The 20370-nt window shown below is 41.1% G+C and overlaps 1 protein-coding gene across 7 annotated transcripts in view; it reads right to left on the bottom strand.

Moving 5' to 3' along the window:
* Positions 1-20370, bottom strand: part of SMG6 (SMG6 nonsense mediated mRNA decay factor) — a 228902-nt gene that overhangs the window by 77964 nt on the left and 130568 nt on the right. Inside the window, exon 15 of one of the 7 annotated variants that reach the window (XM_073879264.1) lies at positions 11507-12238. The exons of the other annotated variants lie outside the window; for them this stretch is intronic. Within the exon in view, the coding sequence (XP_073735365.1) occupies positions 12062-12238 (177 nt within the window). The 3' untranslated portion in view covers positions 11507-12061. Of the gene's footprint in view, positions 1-11506; positions 12239-20370 lie in introns of those variants that run through there. 7 annotated transcript variants of the gene reach the window in all.

Genomic DNA, 20370 nt, shown 5'->3' with positions numbered 1-20370 from the left:
TGATTACTCTTTGTCTCCCTTTAACTAGAGCGTAAGGTCCATAAGGTAAGAGATAGTATCTGTATCATTTACCACAGAATTCCTCATATGTTAATAGTGCCTGGCAAACAGTAAGTGCTCAATAAATATCTAATGTTAAATGAATATTAGGAGTCAAGCCTATCAGCGTAAATTAAGGGGAAATGTCTAACTCTTGCAGAAAGCCCAGGTTACATACTGCTATGAGTTCAAGCACCAGTCTCAGTGAGGCGTCATGTGGAAGAAAGCAGCCACAGCTACAACCAGAACACTGAAGCAGGGAGAGCGCTGGAGCAGGGAGAGCGCTGGAGCAGGGAGAGCGGGAATGAAGAGCAAGTACAGAATCATATTTGGAGACAAAATTTCTATTAACAAGATAGAGAAACTTCAAGACTCTGGATTCTCTACAGACAATTAATTACCCAGCACAACCATCTCATACAAGTTCCAACATGAGTTCAGGGATATGAACTTTCTAAAAACCTAAATAAAGCATGTCACTTAATCCCTTTTTCCAGGTTCAGGATTAGGAGAACAGAAGAAAGAGAACAGGGAATGGAAAAACAAGAAGACACATCAAATGTATTGCTTTTAACACAGTTCCTGACTAATCCTGAGGAGGAGAATGGCATGCCTGTAGGGGGTATCTGGAAAGGCCCCCCCCCGCCCCGCCCCCCGCCCCGGAGGCTGTGGTGAAGGCTACCATCCACCTTTAGGTAATTACGGCACTTTCTTAAGAGGCCCTGTAGAGTAACAGTGGTTCAAATGGGCTCTGGGATTAGGCTTCTTAGGCCTGAATTCTGACTCTGCCATTTACTACCTTTGTAACCTTGGGCAAGTCAATCAATGGTTCTACACCTCAGTTTCGTAAATATAAAACGGAGGCTAATAATGGTACCTACTGAATAGGACTGTGAGGATTAAATGTTTTCATACATGTAAAGCTCTTAGAATAATACCTAAGACACAGCAAGCCCTCAATAAATGGTAGCTTTTATTTTATTACTTATCTGGAAGAGAGGGACATTAATGCTTAATTCTTTGAAAAAACTGCTTGCCCTGGAGACTTGGATGACTAAATCATTAGCCAATGAAACAGAGACAACATGAAACAGTGGGAAAGCAGTAGACCAAAACTCAAAATGCCTGTTGGGGCAGAGACTGCCAGTTACTTCCCAGTACCCAGTTCCCTCCTCTTCAGTAAAAGAACTTTGATTTTTAGCTAGGTACATTTCTGTCTGACTAGGTGACTACTATATTTCCAACCTTCTCTGCAGCTAAGGCAGCCATGCGACTGACACGTCAGCAGAAGTTTTATGTAAAACCTCAAAGAAATCTTTTTAAAAGTGTGAGGGGGATCCTTTCTGTCCTCCTCCTCCATTATGCTGTGCAGCCGACCTGGGATGGGGTCACATCCTGTGATATTGGAGTAGTGAGCTGGAAGAGGCCTCACTTGGTGGGGCCCTCACACTAGCGTTGGACTGTCCATTTCCGGACCGTGATGTGAGAGAATAAAGCTGTATGTATGAAGGACTTAGTAGATGGGGTTCACATTCACTCGAACTTAATGATATATCTGGGTTCTGACCTATTATTATTACACAACTGCAGATAAACTAGTCTTTTTAAGTGTAAAAAAATGAGAGTTGTGGGAATCAAGTGAAATAACACATCATAACAGCACTATGTAAAATGATGATGTGGGCGCCTGGGTGGCTCAGTTGGTTAAGCCACTGCCTTTGGCTCAGGTCATGATCCTGGTGTCCCGGGATCAAGTCCCGCATAGGGCTCACTGCTCAGCAGGAAGTCTGCTTCTCCCTTTGACCCTCCCGCCTCTCATGTTCTCTCTCTCCCAAATAAATAAAATCTTAAAAAAAAAAAGATTTAAAATGATGATGTAACTGTTATCAATGGAAACAAGAGACACTCAGAAAGGAAACGCAGGTGTGATAATGATCGATGAGAAACACAAAGATACAGATTTAGAAAAGGATTAGAAAAAGTCTAGGAATAGACACTGTACTATGAGAGGTTCTTGCAGAAGATCACGAAAGCTGATCACTCAGGAGAGATAATAAATATCCTGTATCCTGAATCCTGTAAAATACATTACTAAATTATCTTGATAGGAATCTCATTATGTCCCATTCTTTGGAGCCCACTATCTCTGATCCTGATTCATTCCTAATTAGATGAATTTTGCCCTTCAAATCCCAATGTCTCCCTTTCTATATTCTTCCTGTGACTACCCCCTTTTTTTTTTAATTTTTATTTTTTGACAGAGAGACACAGTGAGAGAGGGAACACAAGCACAGGGGAGTGGGAGAGGGAGAAGCAGGCTCCCCACTGAGCAAGGAGCCTGATGCGGGGCTCGATCCCAGGACCCTGAGATCATGACCTGAGCTGAAGGCAGACGTTTAATGACTGAGCCACCCAGGCGCCCCAGCCCCTAATCTTAATAATCAAGTCATACTTCTTGACTTTACCACAAAGCAGAGCTAACAAAACTTCTAGCAACGATAAAAATTTTTTCTACCTACTCTTGACAATATGGTAGCCATTACTCCCATGTCGCTATTAACCACTTGAAATGTGGCTAGTGTGACAGAAGAATTGAATTTTGAATTTTGAATTTTACTTAATTTTAAATAACTTAAATTTAAATAGACTCACATGGCTATTGGCTACTACTTCTGGACAGTGCAGCCTATAGAGTGAGCTCTAGGAAAGAGGAGGAAACTGTCATTTCCTCATTCCTGTTTGATCTCATTTCTTCACAATACCTATGCAAAAATGCTTTCTCGTAGCCTATTCCTGATTGCCTTACATCCTTGGAGAGTCCCCATATTTCCCTATTTGGGATTTGAGTAAATTACTGCCTTCTTTTCAGAGGAATAAGCAGGTTTGTTCAAAACACACACACACACACACACACACACACACAAACACAGAGTTCTGAGACAAACATCCTTCAGGTAAAGCTTTACTGAACACACCAGAATGACTGGATTCAGTGAATCCACCAAAAAATGCACAAAAGATGATTACTTCCCTGAAAAGGACAGACTCTTCTTTTGCTTTTTGGTCTAAAGACATCAGAAGTTTGGGCAACTGAGTGGCTCAGTTGGTTAAGCGTCTGCCTTCGGCTCAGGTCATGATCCCAGAGTCTGAGATCAAGCCCCACATTGGACTCCCTGCTCAGCGGGAAGCCTGCTTCTCCTTCTCCCACTCCCCCTGCTTGTGCTTTCTCTCTCTCTCTCTCAAATGAGTAAAATCTTTAAAAAAAAAAAAAGACATCAGAAGTTCAATTATCCTTCTTGATAAGCTCTTATATATTCAATATAAGACTAGTATGTTCTAATTAAATAAAACAGGTTGAGAAACAGGCAAGTTCTGCTCCTAGGAGAAGATTAAACTAAAAGAAATGGCCTGAAGCAATGTTACCAACCACGGAAGGCTTGGTATAGTAAATAAAGCTGTCAAAATAAGAAATCTGTCCGGGTGCCTCGGTGGCTCAGTTTGTTATCTGCCTTCTGCTCATGTCATGATCCCAGGGTCCTGGGATTGAGCAACATATCACTGGGCACTGTGCTCAGTGGGGAGCCTGCTTCTCCCTCTCCCTCTTCCCCCCACCCTGCTTGTGCGCTCTCTCTCTCAAATAAATAAAATCTTTAAAAAAAAAAAGCAATCTGTCAAGTTGAGGAATTAGTATCTTCGTGATGGGGGATGGGAAGTTGGTTAAAATAATACTGCAGGTAATTTAACTTCTCATGAAGGACTGATACCTCTCAACAACGCTAACTCAGTCTCATGAAGTAAAACTCAACAATTTACTGGCCTGCTCCATCTGCCTGGACAACTCTAGGCATTTATAAGATCGACATATTTCAGTTCAGGACTGGGAAAATTCTCTTAGGTGTCTACTATTAGTCTGACAGGAAAGACAGAAAAGAAGCTCCAGAAGAGGGCCCCAGAGGTGGTGATAATACAGACAAATGTCTTTCTAGCTTCAAAAACACATACTAGAACAAATACCCTGACCCTGATGACCCCTCCAGGCTGCTACTCAGGTGCTCATGTTTTAGATGTGAGCAAAAGTGTAATTCCTTCAGAAACTCCTTGATGTGAATCCAAGAAATGATGTGACAGCACTTGCTGCAGATTTCCCTTGGAGGCATACCACTCTGACCTTTTTCAAATGCAAACTGGCTTACTCATTATAGCTGTCAGGTTTCTTGGGGAAGAGTTTAAAGGAAAGGCAACACTATGCTCTGATCTGAAGAGTATGGCTGACCCTGACTAAGTGAGAAGGAGGGACAAAGGACACCTGGAGGATGACCCCTGTGAGAAAGCTCCGTGGGACAGGCCAGGACAGAACTCGATGGGAAATGGAAATCTCTGGCTCTGTAGATTCTTGCTTGAGTCGGACCACCTTGACTTTTGGCAGCCCCTCCCTCTCCTATGTTGACTCAGACATTCACTGATCTTAGTGTAGAATCCAAAAGTCCCCCAGACCTCTAAGTCAGCTCTCCCTTATCTTTAGGGCAGCAGTGCCTATAAACCATGTCATCCAGCTATGCCCCACTGGCTCTTCTGCAGCACCAGGCTACCCACATAGGGAAGTCTATGAGAGAGCAGTTTCAAGGAGCTCACAATTTAAAGTTCAGTGTGTAGTCTTAAAAAGGCAGATGCAGGCAGAAAGCGGTGACAGATGCTTTCAGAAGAACTGTGTCCACACTTAGAAAAATGCCCCCGATCTTTCTAGGAGTTGTTGTTACACCACAACATGAAAATATAGTTATTTAGTAGGGGGTGGAGGGGGAAAAAAACCCTGGAATTTCATAAATGAGAGAAAAAAATATGGAGTAAAGGCAGGTAGTAGTTGGGATTAATGAAAATGATACAGTGGACTTTAGACTCTCAAACATAAAGGCCAGGGAAAGGAGGCCTGGAAATTGAAACATGCCTAGATTAAGGAGCCTGTCCCCATCTACAGGAAGTTTATCCCTAACATCTAAATAGTCATGTTTTAAAATCAACAAGTTTGCTGGTTTTCAGCTGCCACTGACCGGAACCCCCAGTGGCTCTGGCCCACAGTGTAGACAGACTGTGCCCAGCCGGACTAGATGAAGACATGTAGCCGGAAGTCAGCCAGCCAGCCCGACCCCTCCCAGCTTTGGGAGGAGTTTGAGCAAAATGCTACCCAGCTAAAGGAGTAGTAGGCAAGACCGTTTAACCCTAGCAGCACAGGGCCATACCAAGGGTCCTGCCTCTCAATCAGCAGATTCAGAGAGTTGGTGGTCTAGGACCCCAGGGAACTCCAAGAATGAAAACAGAAACCCACCAGCAAGTTCACCAGGACCTTTGGTCCTCCACTGCAGTTGCATATTCATGTTCACAGTCGCGTATTTTAAAAATCTGATACAATTATCTCCTAGAAATTACTGTATGTAGCCTCTTGGGATCTAAAGCAATTAAGTGAAGATAAATTTCTTTCATGGAGCAAGCTGTCAAAGGATGAAGCAATTTCATTCCCCATTTGAAGTGGAAGCTTTGGGTCATGCATGGTTTATTTGAAACAATGCCATCACCTAAAGCTGCTGATCTTATCTCTAACTCCGTTCTCCATTTCAAACTGCTGGAGTTATGTAGCGTGGCACTGCCTGAAGTTATGACATCTGGCTCAAGGCCAGCAACAGAACATGCCAGCTCCTCTTCTAGGTTTTAAGCGTAAGAGGACAAAAATCATATTAAAAGAAGAGAACTATATAGGTGAAGTCTGTTAAACCCAAGGCATCAGTTGTGACTACAGAGGCACCCTAGTGAAGGGGAAGTGGTACAAGAGCAGGCAGGCACGCCCCCCAAAGGGGAGAAGAGTGAAATACATGCTGAGAGGAACCAGATCTTTCTCCCTTCTGGGAGACCAAAACCAAACCAAGGGTGGGGCCTATTTCATGAAACAGCCTGATAGATGGAAAGCATACCAGGCTGAGAATGAGAAGCTCCAGGTTCTAATTTCAGCACTTATATAAGACTGTGCATGAGATTGAGGGGAAAGTTCTCATTAACTCTTTTTCTTTTGAATTGCAGCTGGTACTTTATTTAAAAAATTTTCTTCATAACCATGTTTTATTTATTTTACAACATACCAGTCAATGTGCTATCTAGGTAATAGTATTCAAAGTTTTTTTTAAGCCACCTAAATGGTCTTCAGGTGATATCTCTGCACGTCAGGCCATGTCCAAGCACTGCTTTCAACAGGGAACAACCTTGAAAAACTAGAATTGGCTTTCAAGTGTTAGCGCGCTGGAATCAGCAGAAGAAGGGCTCCACACTCAGAGTTTCTGATTCATGGGTCTGGAGTAGGGCCTAAAACTTTACATACCTAACATGTTCTCAGGTGAATCTCTTGCTGCTAGTCCTAGTACCACAATTTGAGAACCAGTGGTATAGAGGAATCTAGTCAGGAGAATAATTGAGAATTGGAGTGTCTCATACAGTAGCCATTAGCCACATGTGGATATTTCAATTTAATTAAAATTAAAATTTCTAAATAAATCTTTAAAAATTTCTGTTTCTCAGCTGCACTAGTCACATTTCAAGTACTCAAGAGTCACATGTGTGTTGGGCGCCTGGGTGGCTCAGTTGGTTAGGCAACTGCCTTCAGCTCAGGTCATGATCCTGGAGTCCCTGGATCGAGTCCCGCATCAGGCTCCCTGCTCAGCAGGGAGTCTGTTTCTCCCTCTGACCCTCCCCCCTCTCACGCTCTCTTTCTCTCTCTCTCAAATAAATAAATAAAATCTTAAAAAAAAAAAAGTCACGTGTCTAGTGGTTACCATATAGGAGAGTGTAGAAACAGATCATTTCCATTACCACAGAAAGTTCTATGTGATAGCGCTGGTCAAGAATCTATTTGATTTTGGGGCACCTGGCTGGCTCAGTCAGTGGAGCATGCGGTTCTTGATCTCGGGGTCATGAGTTCGAGTCCCACTTTGGGTGTAGAGATTACTTATAAAAAATAACCTTAAAAAAAAGAATCCATTTGATTTTGCTGGTATTTGGCCTAGAGAAAAGAAAACTTAAGGAGAATTTCACATATACTGAGATGGTGTCAGGTATTAAAAACACAGACTCTGCAATTCTAAGAGAATCTCTCTAAAACCAGTAAGTGGAAACCATAAAAAGGTAGACTATGTTCAGTTTGGGAAAGAACTTTTTAATAGTGGCTATCTCATGATATATTAAACTCTGGGAAGTACCTGAAGCAGAGGCTATGAGGACACAGGAGATTACTTCTTAATTAGATAGAACACTGACCATGATGTTGTCTAAGGGGCTGCCTAATTTCATGACTCTTTTGTAATTAACTCGATCCAATTTGATAGTAACCATCATGGCAAACCATCCCTTTTTGCATCTGGGATAGTTTTCTAAAGCATTTATTTCAGATAGAAAGAACTTCCTTTTTTTTTTCTTTTTTTAAGATTTTATTTATTTATTTGACAGAGAGAGACACAGCGAGAGAGGGAACACAAGCAGGGGGAGTGGGAGAGGGAGAAGCAGGCTTCCCTGCTGAGCAGGGAGCCCGATGCGGGGCTCGATCCCAGGACCCTGAGATCATGACCTGAGCCGAAGACAGACGCTTAACGACTGAGCCACCCAGGTGCCCCAGAACTTCCTTTTTTTAAGGGCATTTTGGTTGATAAACTTTCCCAGTTCATATTGTTTAAAAATGTCTTTGTAACACCAAAGTACAGCTAACAAAAGAAAAAAATAAAGATTTCATCAAAATTAAAAATTTCAGGGGCACCTGGTGGCTCAGTTGGTTAAACATCTGACTCCAGCTTGGGTCATGATCTCAGGGTCCTAGGATCGAGCCCCTCGTGGCGCTCCCAGCTCAGCGGGGAGTTTGTTTCTCCCTCTCCCTCTGCCCCTGCTCATTCTCTTTCTCTCTCCTTCAAATAAATAGAATCTTAAAAAAAATTAAAAATTTCAATATAGTGAAAAAACAATCAGCCCACAGAAAGGGAAAAAATATCTGCAAATCATGTATCTGATAATGGACTCTATCCAGCATATATAAAGAACTCCTACAACTCAACAATAAAAGACAATACTTTTAAAAATGGGCAAACTTTTTGAATACACATTTCCCTACTTTTATAATATCTTTACAAAGTACTTTCACAGACCTGAACATCTCTTGTACCCTTTTTGAGGTCGATAAGGCAGTTATAGGTTTCCTAGTTTTATTGAAAAAGAGACAGGAACCCAGAGGTGAGGGGGAAAAAAAGAAAAAGAGAAGCCCAGAGAGTCTATATGAATTGTCCAAGGCCACACAACCAGTCTATAGCAGAGTCAGGATCAGAGCTCACATGTGACACTTTCTTTTATTCTACCTTGCCTTCCTTTGCCTCAAAGGGAAAAAGTTCATGCTCGGGTACCCCAAGGCCAATCAAGTGAGAAAGTAGAAACTGTATTTTTAAAATGTATACAATAAGCACATAACAAAGACACTCGACATCATTAGTCATTAAGGAAATACACATCAAAACCACAAAGGGGTATCACTTCACACTCATTAGGATGGCTATTATCAAAAAAAACAGAAAATAACAAGTGTTGGTGAAGATGCAGAAACACTGGAATTCTTGTGCACTGCTGGTGGGAATGTAAATGGTGCAGCCATGTGGAAAGCAGTATGGTAATTCCTCAAAAAACTAAACACAGAAGTACCATATGATCTAGCAATGCCGCTTCTGTGTAGACATCCAAAAGATGTGAAAGGAAAGACTTGAACAGATACTTGTACGCTGCCCATGTTCATAGCAGCACTACTCACAATTGCCAAAAGGTGGAAGCGACCCAACCGTCCATCCCATGGCTGAAGAGATAAACAAAATGTGGTGTATATAGACAACATAATATTATTCAGTCTTAAAAAGGAAGGAAATTTTGACAGACACCACAAAAGAATGAACCTTGAAGATGTTATGCTAAGTAAAATAAGCCAGTCACAAAAAGACAGATATTGAATGATTTCACTTATATGAGGTTTATCATCAAATTCAGAGAAAGATGGTTGCCAGAGGCTGGGAGAGGGAGGAAATGGGGAGTTAGTGTTTAATGCGCACAGTTTCAGTTGGGGGAAAATGAAAAAGTCCTGGAGATGGATGGTCGTGATGGCTGCAAAACAATGTGAATGTATTTAATGCCACAGAACTATACACTTAAAAATGGTAAATTTTATATTACGTATACTTTAAAAACTACAACTTAAAAAAATGGAATGAGCCTGTTTTTTTTTTTTAAAGATTTTATTTATTTATTTGAGAGAGAGAGAATGAGAGATAGAGAGCACGAGAGGGAAGAGGGTCAGAGGGAGAAGCAGACTCCCTGCCGAGCAGGGAGCCCGATGCGGGACTCGATCCCGGGACTCCAGGATCATGACCTGAGCCGAAGGCAGTTGCTTAACCAACTGAGCCACCCAGGCACCCGGAATGAGCCTGTTTTAAATAAAACTTTAATTAGAGGAAAACCCCCCTCCTTGCTCCTCCCCCTCTCTGAAATCTGGTATAGCCATTTTCCATCTTCTGGCACACTGACAACATAAGGAAGAACAGATTAAAGCTATCGGTGGACCAAAAGCTGCACTCTGACCCTGGTACATTTTGGAGCAAAAAGCAACCTACGCAGGCCTGTAGTTACTCTTTGACTTCATGGTCTGATTCTCAAGGCCAAAAACTATCTTGGACTCCATGTGAGATTCTGAGTTAAAGGAAGGAACACCAAAGCCTCTGTTTAGTCATCTGCTTATGGGTTGGGCCCTCCAGGAAACAGAGTTGACTCTTAGTCTAGAAGGCTAAAACTTACCTTATATCAAAATGTAAGCCAGGGGCAAAACACAAATTCCAACATTAAGTTCCATGTCCACAGGACTTCAATGTTCTCACAGGGAGGACCCTGCTCATGTTTTGTAATCCTGAAAGGCAGAACTGCCTGCTCTTTAACATTCAGTTAAACCTGAAGGCTAGAGGGAATGTAGACTGAATTCTGGGAAAAAGGTGTTCTTGTTGGGGGCCAACTGCATCCATTCTCTTGAGCATCAAGGGCCTAGTATCAATGCATTGGACAGATGATGTTATGTTTTCTACTGTGTTCATCATGATCCTCCAAAAGAACACAGCTACATCCCCACCTAGTCAGGAGTAGCTAATCTCTCAGAAGCTAATCTCTTGACTCCTGGATGCTATGGAAGTGCTCAGACCCAACTCTGATATTCTTTATATGCTGTTTCCCAGAGTTAGACAGAAGGCGAATCACTGTAGATCTCTGCCTATATGAAATGTTAAGTCTAAAGTAATAAGACAGGTTAAAAAAAAAAATCACAAATGAGTATCAGAGTAATTAGGGTATGTGGTAGTTACACCTCATACCAAGGCGGTGAAATACTCTTCCCCCCAGCTCCCAAGCCCAGATCTCACTTGAATATGGAGGACTTTTTTTTTAATATCCATAAGCCAGCTGTGACACTTCCTTCCACCTCTACCTGTACAGCTGTTTCCTACAGAGTGCTGCTGCCGCAAGTGAGATGCGTGAGGCTTCTGTAGATACTGGGGAACAAGATGGAACAAAAATGCTTCACACCTGGCTCCCAAATTACAGGAACGCTGGACTGGGGCCAACATAAGCTGGCACAGCACCAGCTGAAATGGACATCAATTAAGGAACCTGTCATCTTTCAAGACTGCAGGGTCTTTTTTCACTCTGCGATCCACACTGCTCCACAAACCAGCCGGGGCACCACTGGTAGAGTTTTCCAGATGGGATCATTTCCCTTAGATTCCACACTTGCAGATTTATTGCAGAACTTGTTTTTAACCCCTCCCTTTGTTGTTAAAGCCTGAACTATTATTCCACATTACAATTTTATCTTTAATTAAATTTATTTGTCCTTAGTAAAGTGAGAAATTTGTACCTACATGAGCAGAAACAGTTTTAAGCCTGCCTAAAAGATGTTTTGTTTACAAAAAGGCATTCAAATAACTGAGATTAGTGAACGGTCAGAAATTCTTCTCTGTATACATCACTCCTACTGGGGTCAAAAGCCAGAAAGCCTCGACCAGACTACATTATCCTGGAGAAATGGACAGACCTCTGGGACTAAAGCAGGCCTCCTCTGACCATCGCATGCAGTGTTAGTGATCCATGTCATGTGCATAAAGAAACTCTGCTCGTGTGTAGTCAGTGGCAAATGTTATTTAAGAAAAATACCTTAAGAGTGTCATCAATTAAAAAGGGACAAGAGTCTGGGAACAAGCCCAGCTGATCAGGAGGATCACAGAAGTGTAGCTCACCATCTTTGCCAACATGCTCGGCGTGTCGCTCTTCCTGCTTGCTGTTCTCTGATCACTACGTGGCTGTCAACAATCCCAAGAAATAGGAATGAAAGTGGCGCTTTCTCTGCCCCAGGGTTCCAGGACAGAGTCTGAGGCAAGATGGAGGGTGGGAGGGGCTTTTACACTTCATCGCTCCGCCCATCACAACATGCAAAAGCAGCTACACCTGGATCTTTCCAAACAACTTTTATTTCCTCAAAGTCTTCCTTAACCTTATAGAACAAGAAGGTGCCACTAAGTAAGGGCCAGTATAGAGGCTTTCTTTTCTACTTCCTCTCCCCAGTATAAAAATATAGATCTATTTTCTTAAAAAGTGACAAGATTCCACATAATACCTTTTCTTGACTTTTGTCCAATGGGGCAGGACCTATTTTCTCCACTGTACCTAAGTGGGCTGCCTTGCGGAAAAAACTCCATGCAACATGAAAGAGTACCATGATAAATAAATATCTCATCCACATTTAATACATGTTCTGAGAACTGAATTCCATTGCCTAAGGGGGCTGCCTGTTGCTGCCAATTTGCTTCTCATGGCAGAACCCTGTGTGGCAGAGCCCTGACTAGGCTCTGCCGATGCTTGTTTGGAAAAGAGTCCAGCTGGAGATGAAAGAAGCTCTTCAAAGGGGGTGACTCCTTGGAGGCTATCACTTTAGGGCTTGGGAATGATTACTTATCAAAAACGCCTTCAGTCTGGAATATATTCTGGGCAAGAAGCTGGCTTGCCCTCTCGGGTGTTCCACTGGGGTCTGCAGAGCTGGAGAGGCCACAGTAGATTTGGAGTGATGGCAGAAACTGAAGAACCCAGTTGAAGGTAAGAGCCCCAAATCCATATCGTAGGTGGGGACAGGAGAGAGAGAAGGAATTTAAAAAAGCTTCAGACATCTGTCTGCACAATTCAATCTTGGCCCACCCTTCTCCCCCACTCCCCCTTTAATTTTAAATAAACAGCTTCAAAAGGGGTGGTCCTCACATTTTTCTGCTGACTAAGGTCTCGATTTCCTTACTTTCCTCTACCAAGACAGCCTGAAACCTCTAGCTCTCAGCATCTAATCAGTCAAAACCTAGTCTCTGAAGTAAAAGGACTTGCAAGCTAGATCAAGAGAAAATATTTGTGACACATATATAGCTGACAAAGGACTTGCAACCAGGTTATATAAAGACCTCTCAAAACTCAGTAAGAAAATAAACAATAATACGCAAACAATAAATCATGGAACACTACATCAAAAACTAATGATGTGGGCACCTGGGTGGCTCAGTTGGTTAAGCAACTGCCTTTGGCTCAGGTCATGATCCCGGAGTCCCAGGATCGAGTCCCGCATCGGGCTCCCTGCTCAGCAGGGAGTCTGCTTCTCCCTCTGACCCTCCCCCTCTCATGCTCTATCTCATTCTCTCTCTCAAAAAAATAAATAAAATCTTTAAAAAAAAAAACTAACGAGGTAGTGTATGGTGGTTAACATAACATAAAAAAACCAAACAATACAATTTAAAAATAGGCAGAAGATTTGAAGTCACTTTACCAAAGATATACAAATGGCAAACACATGAAGAGAAGCTCAACATCATTAGCCATTAGTGAAATGCAAATTAAATCTGCAATGAGGTACCTGTTAGAATGACTTAAAGCAACAACGACAACAACAAAACGTGGAATCAAGTGCTGGCAAGGATGTGGACAAACTGGAATTCTCATACACTGCTGGTGGGAATGCAAAATGGTTATAGCCACTTTGGAAAAGTTTGGCAGTTTCTAACAAAATTAAGCATACAGTTATCAAATGACCCATACACCTATCAAATGACCCATACATTCATATCTAGGTATTTACCCAAGAGAAATGAAATCATAAGTTCACATAAAAACCTATACATGAATATTTGTAGTAGTTCTATCCATAATCACCCAAACTGCAAACAACCTAAATATTCAACTGGTGAATGGATAAGCAAATCGTGGTCTATCCTACAATGGAACACTACTATGCGACAAAAAAGCATGGATTAGTGATCTAGGCAACAAGGATGAAAAATGCATTATGTTATAATGAAGCCTCAAAAAGCTAACTGCTGTATGGTTTAATTTATATGACATTCTGGAAAAGGCAACGTCATCCCTATGGCAGAAAAAAGACCGAGGTGACTAGGGGTGGAGAGAGGGGTTGGTTGCATGAGGGAGTTTTTTTTGGATGATGGAAATGCTCTGTATCTAAATTGTGGTGATGGTTACATGTTTGTCAGAACTGTATAACAAAGAGTGGATTTTAATGTGTGCAAGCAAACAAACAAACAAGTTTGGGTCTCTCGGGAAGGGAATGAACTAGAGAAACATCGCTGCACTCCGTGCTCGGGGATACCTGGGAATGCATATGGCTAGAGTGTGACAGGGCTGACACAGAGCCTCTTTTCACCCTGAAATTGTAGGCAATATTAAAACAGACCCAGATTTCTGTTGAAGTAAAAGGAACTTTATACTCTTTGTCCCCCAAACTTTTCATTGTTGCAGAGACAATGCAATCTTCTTTTTACAGATAGATATCAACTCCTGGCCTGGTTTTCCTCCTCCCCTTTCCTTTCCTGTTTCATTTGGGCAGAGATCTCTGTTTCTACAACGGGCAAAGTATATGCAAGTTTAAAAATCAAGAGGGAAATCAGAGATTTAGGCTAACTGCAGACCCCTTGGTCTAAACGGGTTAATGTGCAGAGCACCTACTAAAAGTAAATCCTGAAACCTTTTTTTTAAAATAATAAACACCTTCCAAACTCTAATTAAAAGTATTCTCCAGAAATCTGTTATGCTCTCAGTGAGTGAAGTCAAAAAACATAAAGTATACCTGTAAAAATAGAATTTCTTTTAAGGTCATCATTATTTAATAGTGAAATGATGGGGATGGGCACCTCCGAAGGGGCAATATTTTGAAAGAAAAATGATACCTCTTATAATGTGGTCACAGGTCCATAGGGAGTGAGGGGGTCGAGTGGCTAAAGATGTGTGTTCCATCAGTACCTGGAGAGCTGTGAAAACAGTCAGCTTGGAAAAGAGAGCATATTCCCACTCTCATTTTAGTAGCTTATCTTCACACCTCTGCTTCACAGCTTACTCCTTCTAGTACTTCTTGGGTGCCTCAAGCGAGAAGAAGGAAATGGTACTTGGAAACTAACTAAACCAGAAACTTAGCTCCTACCTTCGAAGAGCCCAAGCATGTAGGGATACGCACACATACAAATGCAGAGAAAGAGCTTTTTCATTTAAATGGAGGAAGCTGCCATGTCTACCTCTATAAGCAAAAATATTAATCATCCACCGTCTGGTTTTAATCCACACGCTCCTGATCCTGCATCTGAATGTATTGTTATCAGGGGAAGGAGCATTTCTGCTCAATCTTATTCACCAGCCAAAAACCTGAAAATGTGAAAACCACATTGGTGAAGTGCCTTCTTGGGGACCCAGAAAACTCTGAGCTGCTGCTTTTTTATTGTTTTCTTTCTTTTAAAAATGATGAACAAATGTGAATTTCAGAGGGTCTGGAGGGGGAAAAAAAAGAAACAGCTCAAGTTACAGGTCCCTCATATCTTGAGTGACAATGTCCTCAGGGAAATTAGCACTTTCTCTTCTCTATTTCCCAAAGGGGATCCAGCCACACAACCTGATTGATATCAGCCCATCAGAGACAAGCTTGGGCATCCAGGTGCATCCCTTATGAGCATTTACAAATGAAATGGCAAGCCCAAACAGTAAGCCTTTGCCTCTGGTCTCTGTTCTTCTGGTTTGTGCTTTGCTAGCAGTAAGAGCAGGGACTGATACACCATCTGAATGAGTCTAAGCATGCTTCTCCCACTGTCCGTGCTGGAGACCCTTTCCTCTCCTCAGGTTCCCTAAAAAGGGTCTCCAAGCTAGTATGTGGGCTTGAGTGCCTTCAAAGCCATTAGTCACCACCCTTGCAGCCTCACTCCAAACTGCGAACGGGGCCACCCGTGACACAAAAACTCTGGCAAGATTAGAGGATAGCAAGAGCAGAAGAAACCACAATACGCCTGAGACTCCCAGGAGAACAATGACTAGTGCTGGTGGGGAACAGACTGACAGACAGAGCAGACAGACTCTAACCAGGCCTCACTCTGTTTTCGATGCAACACAAATGTTTTCCATTAGAAGTTCCCTGCCCCACAAACACTCATACATGTGGCTATGAAATCCACATACTTAACTTCTGCTTTTCTGGCACTCTGACCCAACTACCTCTCCTGTTCCTCTGGAACAGAGCAAAGTTGAGAGAAAAGAGATTCTAGTACCCCAGCACAAAGGTAAGGGGAAGAGAGTCAGAATCAGATGCATGCTTACTAAGTACTACCCAACATGAGTATGACTGAGCAAGCTAAAGGGGAGGGAGAAAACAAGGACGTCTCTTTTGCCAAGAGAGAAACAAGTACTAAAGTTTGGCTCTACTTTCTAGTAAAGTCTGCAGCTGATCTTCATCAGGAGGTGTCAGTCGCCATTAAAAGCAAAACAGGCAAAAACCTCAGAAAACTCATTACAAAGTCTGCAAAATTCCAGTACTCAGAAAACAGAATATAGGCTGATCAGTAACCCATGTTTCAAACACTCTGAACGAGCCGAGTATCACAGCTGTGAGAAGCCGAACCAGAAATCTTTACAGCGTCAGCAACCATCCTCCCACCGTCTGTGGGACCCGGCCCAAGCTCATTTCTAATCACAGAGGTAGGGACATATGGCTGTGTGGCTAATTAATCTCCACCCTTAAAAAAAAGGAAGAAGAAAACTATAAACAAGTAAGAATTCAAAAGAACAATTAAAAAAAAAGAATGAACATTGAAAAGAAAGGAAAAAGTGAATTTTTAAAATGGCATGTAAGAAATAAAAGGAAATCCCCTATTCAGGCAGCTCTGGAGTTCCCTAATTGCACAAGAGCAAAGGACACCCCCCAATGTGGATGCCTTATTAAGCAATTGCTCAACCTACACGCATTGTGCAATTCTAACCCTCCAAAGCTTCTTGCTGCACATGTGCAAACCACGTTTTCCACTGCACTCTAGAATTAGGAACAGTTTCTCATTTTTCTCTTCTTCACTTTAGGGGGGCTGTGTGCATGAGGGAAAAAAATCTACTGCTAGATAAGCATTCGCTACAAATGAGGTTTTACATTATTTCATCTGGTTATTTCTGAGTTTACTCGTAGTTAAGAAACATTTGGATTTACTCTTAGGCAGCTAAAGATTCATTTTTCCTGTCACTGACAATAATGATATCACAAAAAATTGTCCACGAAAACATCGAACCTTCAAAAGCCTTTGTTCCAAATGGTTGCTATTCTGGAATATCTGGAGTACTTAAAAGTAGCAGTCCCTACTTTGCAGCCAAAATTCCAGTGGAAGCCTGGGTAAATCACAGTGTGTCTTATTAATCACAAACCTTTCTTTTTAGAGAAATCTAGTTAAACAATCAACAAGAATGATTAATAGGTGTATACAAAGATGAAGAAAGCATGACAAGAAAACCCAAAGGTCATGCAGGAAAAGACAGACAGATTTGACTTCATAAAAATTTTAAGTTGTACACTGTAAAAAATATAAAGATTATAATACTAGCTACAAACCAGGAGACAACATTTGCAACATATAAAATAAAACTATTGGGGCGCCTGGGTGGCTCAGTCGGTTGAATGGCTGCCTTCGGCTCAGGTCATGATCCCAGGGTCCTGGAATCAAGCCCTGCATTGGGCTCCATGCTTGGCGGGAAGCCTGCTTCTCCCTCTCCCACTCCCCCTACTTGTGTTCCCTCTCTCGCTGTCTCCCTCTCCCACTCCCCCTATTTGTGTTCCCTCTCTCGCTGTCTCTCTCTCTCTCTCTCATGTCAAATAAATAAATAAAATCTTAAAAAAATAAAACTACAGTGTTTACAAACTCCTACATATCAATAATATGTAACAATATAAAAATGAGCAGGGCCATAAACATGCAAGTCAGAATGGAAGAGATATAAACAGACAGTAAATATACAGAAAGATCCTTTATTCCACTAGTAAGCAAATTCAAGTTAAAGTGAGATGCATTTTTTAACCCAGAAAATTAGCAGAAATTAAAAATATTGGTATAATATATAGTATTTGTAAAAGTATGAAGAAACAGACACTTGTATACTGTCATGGGAGTGTAAACTGGTATAATCATCTCAGAGAGCAATTGGCAGTATTTGTAAAAACAGTAAAATTTGTGTATCTTTTGATAAAGGAATTCCACTTGTAGCTATCTATTCTAAAAGAACAAGTCTTATAAATATACAAGGATTTAAGTACAAGAAAGTTCATTTTAGTACCGTAATAACAAAAATGGACATAACTAAACAGCACCTTAAAGACAGAGAGTGGGAATGTATATTGGTGCAGCCAATACAGAAACCACTATGGAGGTTCCTCAAAAAATTAAAAATAGAACTACCATACAATCCAGCAATTCCACTTCTGGGTGTTCATCTGAAGAAAATGAAAATATCAATCTGAAGAGATATAAGCACCCTATATGTTCACTGCAGCATTATTTACAACAGCTAAAATATGGAAGCAACCTAAGTGTCCATCAGTAGATAAATGGATAAAGAAGATGTGATGTATGTATACAATGGATTATCATCCAGCCATGTATAATGAAATCTTGCCATAGCAAAATGAGAGAAAGACAAATTACTGTATGATTTTACTTATATATAGAATCTAAAACAAAACAAATGAAAAACAAAACAGAAACAAACTCACAGATACAGGAAACAAACTGTTGGTTACCAGAGTGATGAGGGGTTGGGGGGAAGGTGGGTGAAACAAGGTAAAGGGGATTAAGAGGTACAAGCTTCCAGTTATTAAATAAATAAGTCACAGGGATGAAAATTATAGCATAGGGAATATAGTCAATAGTGTTGTAATAACTTTGTATGGTGAGAGATAACTACACTTGTCATGGGGATTTCACAATGTATAAAAATACCAAATCACTATGATGTACACCTGAAACTAAGAGGACACTGTGTGTCAATTATACCTCAATAAAAAAAGATGGATAAATTATATCTATAACAATGGAATATGATGCAGCTTGAAAAAGACTGGCGTAGATTTATACATACTGATTCAGAAATAGTTGCAAGGTGTGTGTGTATGTGTATATATATATATATATATATATATATATATATAAAGCTAAAAAAGAGTAATGTATACACAACATGCATTTTTATTAGAAAAGTTAATATTTGGTATATGTATGTCTGCAAGAATGGTTACCAGACTGTTATTAGCAGTTTTTGCCTGTTTTGCTTTTAATGGCGACTGACACCTCCTGATGAAGATCAGCTGCAGACTTTACTAAAGTAAAAGCAAATTTGGGAGGAGGGGCTGGTAGTCTTATATTCTACAGTTCTATATGATTTTAATATTTCAGATAGTAGATTACTTCTGTAATTAACAAATAAAGACAGCTCTGTTTCTCAGCATGATGGAGTAGGTGGTACTGGACTAGTCCTCCCATTATAAACAGCTATAAAATATCTGAGGTAACTGCTTGTAGGCAGTGGACAATAGGCAGTGCAAGACTGTGATCCCTAAAATACCAAACTCATTGAGAAATAGTTCAGATTTGTGGTTACCAGAGGTGGGGGTAGGGAGAGGGCAAACTAGAGGAAGGTGGTCAAAAGGTGCCAAGTTCCCGTTATAAGACAAGTACTAGGGATGTAATATACAACACGATGACTACAGTTAACACCGCTGTATGATATATCACAAGAAAATTTTTTTCTTTGCTTTTTATTGCATCTGTATGAGATGATGGGTATTAACTAAACTCACTGTGGCAATAATTTTAAAATATATGTAAATCAAACCATTATTTTATTAAACACATACAATGATGTATGTCAATTATTTCTCAATACAATTGGGGAAAAACATTAGAAATATTTTATGATTAAAGTTTGTTCCCCTTTCATGAGAGGAAAAAAAGACTGCTCTCTGAGAGAAGAGAAATTCATAAAATGAACCCATGATCACTCAGTCCTCTGCTTGGGGATAATTTTCCAACCATGACACTGAAAGCTGAGTCCCAAGGAAATTATGGTGCTCCTGATGAGCGGAAGAGGCAGAGGCAGAATTTGAGGTAGCTGAAGGGGATGGAATCAGCAAGTAGGGAAATGGACAGGAAGAAGTTGTACAAAGAAAGGGCATAAAGTACATGTGAGAATCTTCAGTGAATAAGGGGATAAAGGCTGGAGTGTACATATGCAGCCAAGACCACCAGAGGCTGACCAAAAGGCAGCTGCTACAGGGCTAGGGGGAACAGAATGAGATAGTAAAGATGCAGCAGTGGTGCGGAAAGAGCACTGACTCAGGATGGGGGAGCTGGGAGTTCCAACACTGCTAGAGTGAAGGTTTTAGCACCTTGTTAACACCCCTTGGCAACCATCTGAGACTCCAGAGGAGCCACACCCTAGAGTGAGAGCTAATCTAAACTGCATTCATAGATCCTAAAAACCCAGCCTAAAACAAAGTCTGCAGGGAAGACAGAGCTTGGAGGTTGACATGTTACTGGGGCTTGGGAAATATCCTAGGTTTCTATGTAGCTGCCCTCATAATACGTAAAAACCAAGCCTACAGAAGTTCAAGATGATCAAGCAGAAATTTAACTGCCAGTTTAAAAAAAAAACACAGAGGAAGGTAACAAGATCCAGAATCTAACAAACGATCCAGTGTCCACTGACTGTAAACAAAAATCATTAGACACAAGAAACAGGAAAATGCAATCTACATTCAAGAGAAATCAAATGTTAGATGGCCCACATGTCGGGACTGGCAGGCAAAGATTTTAAAAGCAGCTATTATAAATATGTCCAAAATATTAATAAGAAGGATGTTCAAAGAATTAAAGGGAAATATAGCCTTAATGAGTAAACAAA

Source organism: Callorhinus ursinus, unplaced genomic scaffold (assembly GCF_003265705.2).
Source record: "Callorhinus ursinus isolate GAN/ISIS: 27379988/994484 unplaced genomic scaffold, GSC_fseal_2.0 scaffold34, whole genome shotgun sequence".
NCBI lineage: Eukaryota > Metazoa > Chordata > Mammalia > Carnivora > Otariidae > Callorhinus > Callorhinus ursinus.
This window is presented reverse-complemented; position numbering and strand designations above follow the sequence as displayed.